This window comes from Hemitrygon akajei, chromosome 8 (assembly GCF_048418815.1).
Source record: "Hemitrygon akajei chromosome 8, sHemAka1.3, whole genome shotgun sequence".
In the NCBI taxonomy this organism is placed as follows: Eukaryota; Metazoa; Chordata; class Chondrichthyes; order Myliobatiformes; family Dasyatidae; genus Hemitrygon; species Hemitrygon akajei.
The window spans coordinates 94,878,023-94,884,022 of NC_133131.1; the positions used below are offsets into that span (position 1 = coordinate 94,878,023).

A 6,000-nucleotide genomic window follows, 5' to 3' on the forward strand; every position below is an offset into this window, starting at 1 on the left:
AAAATTGTCAATCTTGCCTTATAACTCATACTCTCTAGTCTTGGCAGCAACATGGTAAGCCTCTTTTATACTTTTTCCAAAGCTTCCACATCCTTCCTGTAATGCTGAGAGTAGAATTGCACACAATACTGCAGCTATGGTCTAAACAAAGCTTCATAAAGCTGTCTGTAATGTGACTTCCTCACTCTTGTACTCAATAACCCAACCAATGAAGTTAAGCATAACATATGCGTTCTTTACCACCTTCTGCGGCCACTTTCAGAGCAATGGACTTGGATAGCAAAAGCAAAGATTCCTGAAAGTGGCAGCAAAGATAGGGTGATGTAGGCAGTATATAGGTTACCTGCCTTTGTTAGCCACAGTATATGACTACAAGAACAGAGATGATACAACTTTGGTTAGGCCACAGATGGTATATTAAGTGAGTTCTTGCCACCACAGTAAAGGAAGGATATGATTGCACTGCAGAATGAGCAGAGATTAACTAGAACATTGTGTGGGAAGGAATATTACAAAGGGAAAATGAATGGGTTTATTTTCTCTGTAGCAGAGGTGGAAGGGTGTACAAAATTAGGAAAAACAGAAAATGGTGTGGGTACTAAGAAAACTGCCCCCTTGGCAAAGGTGTGCAAGACCAGAGGACATGGGTTTCAGGTGAGGAGTAAAGGATTTGGGTATCTGGGGAAGAGTTTCTGCACTTAGCGGGTGATTGCAATCCGGAATGCACAGCCTGAGAAGGTGGTGGGAGTTGATATTCTCAAAACATTTAAGCACAGGAACAGGCCCTTGGGTTGATCACACAGAAATGAGCACTTAAATCAGCAGAAGATAGTGGACTAAGGACCAAGATTAGTATAGGTAGATACTTGAAAGTTGGCATAGATAGAGGGGCTGAAGAGCCTGTTACAATGCTTTATATCTCTATGACTCCTAAACTTGCTGTCAGTAAAACTTCACCTTAACTTACAAAACATAATATACACAAATGACTGTTAACTTGTCACTTCCAAAGACCTGTGGACAAATATTTAAGGACCCTCGGTTTATGAATCCAGTTCAAAATTTCTCTTCATCCTTCGTATCAAATTACATATTCTAATTGCAGCATGTTTACCTATTCCACTAGCATGTTTATATGGAGATAAAAGAGACTGCTGATGCTAAAATCAATAGTGAAAACAGAATGCTGGAAGCATATCAATTCCTGCCTGGGGAGTAACTTGGATCTGCTCCAATATGCCTACCATCACGGTCGATGGCATTTCATCAACTGCAAAACATGTAGATAGTGAAGATGCATACACCAGGATGCTCTTAATTGACTACTGCTCAGTATTCAACACTGTCATCCCTTCAAAATTAATCACTAAGATCCAAAGACCTAGGCCTCAATACCTCCTTTCAGACCCCAGTCAGTGCGTGGAAAATGGATCATGTGCAGGCAGAAGAGATTTAGTTTGTTTATCATGTTCATCACAGTCATTGTGTACTGAAGGGCCAGTCCCCATACTTTGTTTATATTGCGCCATAATTAGCCCCTCAAAATAGTATCGGCTTGCATTATCAGTCCTAAGATAATGTATGACATTCTCTGTCCTATGGTGTAGCTAAGTAGGGTATCATCTCTGTACAGGAAAGTAAATCACATTAACTATAGGCAAGAAGGCCAGTGACTGTTCCTAGGGATCTTAAAGTGTATGAGAGTGGGGGATTTGGAGGTCAAGGCTAGAGAATGCAATCCTCACGGGGCAAGATGCGTGGTAGTGCTAATCTGGAGTGAGCTGCCAGGGGAGAAGGTAGAAGCAAATACAATTACGATGGTGTGGGACCTAAGGCTCCTGTATGATGGATGATGGGGTCCTTTGACAGATGCTGCTTTCTTGTGGCATTGCTCCTTATAGATGTGCTCCTTGATGGGCACATCATACCAGGCCATAATGCAAGCAGTCAGGATACTCTCCACTGTACATCTGTAGAAGTTTGTCAGATTTCTAGATGATGTGCTTAATCTGTGCAAACTTCCAAGAAGGTAGAGCTGCTGTTGTGCCTTCTTTATAATGGCATTTATCCTGGGCTAGATCTTCTGATATGACAATGCCAAGGAATTTCAATTTACTGATCTTCTCTATCTCCAATCCCCAAGTGCCCATGGACCTTCGGTTCCTTCCTCCTGTAGTCAATAATCAGCTTTCTGGTTTTGCTGACATTGAGTGGGAGGTTGTTGTTATGGCACCATTCAACCAGATTTTCAATCTCCCTCCCATATGTTGATTCTTCACCACCTCTGATACTGCTAGCAACAGTGGCGTCACCACCAAGCTTAAATATGGTATTGGAGCTGTACTGAGCCTCGTGGTCATGGGTATTAAGTGTTTTGTGCAGGGGCTAAGCACACAGCCTTGTGGTGCACCTGTGCTGATGATGATTGTGGAGGAGATCTGCTAGTGCCCAAGATGGAGCTGACTAGATTTACAACCTTCAGCAGCTTCTTTTGGTCCTGTGCAGTAGCCCCTCCATACCAGAGTAATGCAGCCTGCCAGAATACTCTCCACAGTACAACTGTAGAAGTTTTTGAGTGTAATTATTGACATGCCAAATCTCTTCAAGCTCCTAATAAAGTATAGCTGCTGTCTTCTCTTCTTCATAACTACATCAATATGTTAGGACCAGGTTAGATCCTCAGAGATCTTGACACCCAGGAACTTGAAGTTGCTCACTCTCTCCACTTCTGATCCCTCTATGAAGATTGATATGTGTTCCTTCTTCTTACCCTTCCTGAAGTCCACAGTCAGCTTTCGTCTTACTGATGTTGAGTGCCAGGTTGTTGCTGCAGCACCACTCCACTATTTGGCATATCTCACTCCTGTATGCCCTCTTGTCGCCACCTGAGATTCTACCAACAATGGTTGTATTATCAGCAAATTTATAGATGGTATTTGAGCTATGCCTAGCCACACAGTTATGTGTGTCTAGAGAATTGAGCAGTGGGTGTGTCGATGTTGATTGTCAGCAAGGAGGATATGTTATCACCAATCCGCAAAGACTGTGGTCTTCTGGTTAGGAAGTCAAGGATCCAGTTGCAGAGGGAGGTACAGAGTGATATCAAATGCTGTGTAGAGTTTGCAGCTTCTCTCTGAGAGCTCATGGGTGTCCTCTGGCTACTCCAGAGGACACCCATGACTTATGTGTTATTATGACTTATGATATCCAAAGACTTATGTGTTATTAGTAAGTTAAGGGGCCACTGTAAATTGAGCCTTGTGCAGAGATGAGTGGTAGAATCTGTGACAGTTGATGAGGATGTGGGGAGAATAAAAATGGGATTAATGTAGGATTAGTGTCAGTAGATGATCTTCATGAATGTAAGCATCTGAAGGGTGCGTTTCTTGTATCTCTCTAAGTACTTAACAAAGAATGTATTGAAGACTGTCATTTATAAATATATATAGTTTCAAGATGCCGCTTATTACATTGACAATTATTTTGTCATTAGAAAGCTGCAGCACCTGCAAGTGCTAAAATATGTGATACTAATATGTGCATAGCTGTAAAATCGCCAGCACAGGTTTAGAAATTCTGTCACATTTGCTCTTTGAACACTTTCTGAATTATCTGATATTGTTTTGTAGATTTTCACATTTTACAATGTAAAGTAATTTATAGTGATATTGGATTAAGTTATGTGAATTATGATGATTTTTTAGATTAACTATGCAGATTTAGTTTTATGTTATAAGAGGACAGAAATTACTAACAGTGTTATTTTGGTACAAATGTTTAAGTCACAATTAATTCCACTTTCTATTTTGGTGCTTTTTTTTGATTACAGAGAGAATTTTGGAATACATGTTGAATATACACTAGGATAAAGCAAATTCACTTTTATCCTGTTATATACAGTTTATATATAGTTCAACAATTTTAACATTCTAATTGTATAGTTGAATCTTAATGTTGGTTCTTTTGTGTAAAGAGTTTGGCTCTGAGAGCAAATCCAGACAATGTGAATGTGGATCCAAAGACTGGAGATATTTGGACTGCTGGTTGTTTAAATGCATGGAAACTTCAACCGTACAATCCTGAAGACCCCCCAGGATCTGAGGTTTGTTTTTACATTTATATTATAGAATAAGAGTTTTACAATACATGAATAAGTTTGGCATTATGGGCATTATTTATTTATGGATGAATGTCTGCTAACATGGTTCATAAATATTTATATATAATTTGCAGAATTTCTAGGAAGAAAATAATTGTTGTATAGGAGATAATGGCATAGTCACTGGAATAAAAATATTATATTTTATATCATCAACATTTTCCTCCAAATCTGAGGCTTTTTAAAAAGTCACAAGAAAATTTTCATTTGAGGGATGGTTTGATTTTTAAGTACAGCCCTGTGTAAATCCCCAAACACTTTAAGCTGATAAAATAAGAACATGCATTCAGTTTAAACATAGAAGGATAGGCTGATGGCATCAAAATAAGCATTTCATTTAGCTAAGAATGTTTTGGCTTCATTATTGATCTCTCAGCCATTGTACTGCTCAGTTAACACTTCTTTTGTGCACACAGGTAATCAAAATTGAAAACATTTTTTCTAAGGACCCCAGAGTGATCCAAGTGTATGTGAATAATGGATCTGTACTGCAAGGTGCTTCAGTTGCCACGGTTTACAATGATAAACTGCTCATCGGAACAATTTACCACAAAGCTCTCTACTGTGAATTCAGTAGTTTGTAACTTTGGAAAAAGTGTTATTTTTCAATTGACAGCAATCTACAGTTCTGTAGGTACTACAGAACTACTGTAGTACTACTGATCTAATCAAGGGGTCATAATTTTGGTAATATAGATGGTAATATATATGCTAGCATCTTCAGAATTCTACCACTTTTAATACAGGTAAAGTCCTGCAATGTAATAGTATTGAAAAAGTGTTTTTCTCTATTTTCCATTTATATAATGATTTTGTTGTACAAGGTGCTGAAGACATTGGTTAGATTCAATGATGGGAGTTAAAAAAATAACTTACTTGGAAGAAAGTTTCATATAATAGTTCAATTAATATACAGTTACCAAAATGATGATTATAATGTATGAACAAGTTGTAAAACAATGAAATATCTCATTTATTTTAAAATGTCAACTGATTTTGGTTCCATAATGCTTCCATGTTCCACTTCGACCAAGGGTTCTCAACCTGGAGTCCACAGATCCCTCAGTTAATGGTAGGGGTCCATGGCATAAAGTAGGGTGGGAATACCTGACTTAGATAGTGAGATGAAATTGTTTGTAGATCATAAAGAGCTCTCGCATGGTCTATGTATTGAAAATTTTTAATGGAGAATTCATTTTTCCCCTAAAGATTTATATAAATTAACATTCAATTTCTAGTCTTCTCTTGATTATTTTGATAAATGTGAGATATATTGTTGAGTGATGTACTTTGTGTTTAATAAATCTAAACCTAATGATCTATATACTGTATTGATGACTTGCTGCAAGTTTCCAACATCTCAATTTCTTTTATTCATGATATATTGGGTCAATTTTCATGCAACATGAACAAATCAAAATTCTGTAATTTGCGCAATATAGATCAATCTTTCACTGCATGATCTGTTGCTCTAATACTTCTTTAAAGGACCAGAATACCTTGCATTGAGATGTATTTCATCATAAATTGTATAAATCTTTGTTTGGGAAACAGGACAAAGTTTTTAATGAAGGAGCTTTTGATTAGGGTGTTGATGATATGATGCTCATTCTTGCTCTGAAAATAAAAAGGGAAGGCATTTGTAGCAGCTTGAAGTCCTGTTTGGGACAGGCTCTTAGGAACAACAATGTTTATGAGCAAAGTTATAATATCATTCTTTAGAACACACACAGCATGTTTACCTAACTGTATTCTATCTATAAACTCAGTTCTCATTGCAAATTAGTGTTGGTTAAGATATTAAATATATAAATGTAACAGAGCTTATAATAATTTCAGCT

General features: G+C 37.6%; 1 protein-coding gene across 1 annotated transcript in view; it reads left to right on the forward strand.

Moving 5' to 3' along the window:
• LOC140732533 (serum paraoxonase/lactonase 3-like) overlaps nucleotides 1-5,502 on the forward strand; it is a gene marked incomplete at its 5' end in the record, with an annotated part of 50,700 nt that extends 45,198 nt beyond the window's left edge. The window contains 2 exons of the mRNA XM_073055302.1: nucleotides 3,974-4,102; nucleotides 4,576-5,502. Coding sequence (XP_072911403.1) covers nucleotides 3,974-4,102; nucleotides 4,576-4,743 — 297 coding nt within the window. The remainder of the gene's footprint in view (nucleotides 1-3,973; nucleotides 4,103-4,575) is intronic.
• Nucleotides 5,503-6,000: the final 498 nt, after the last annotated feature.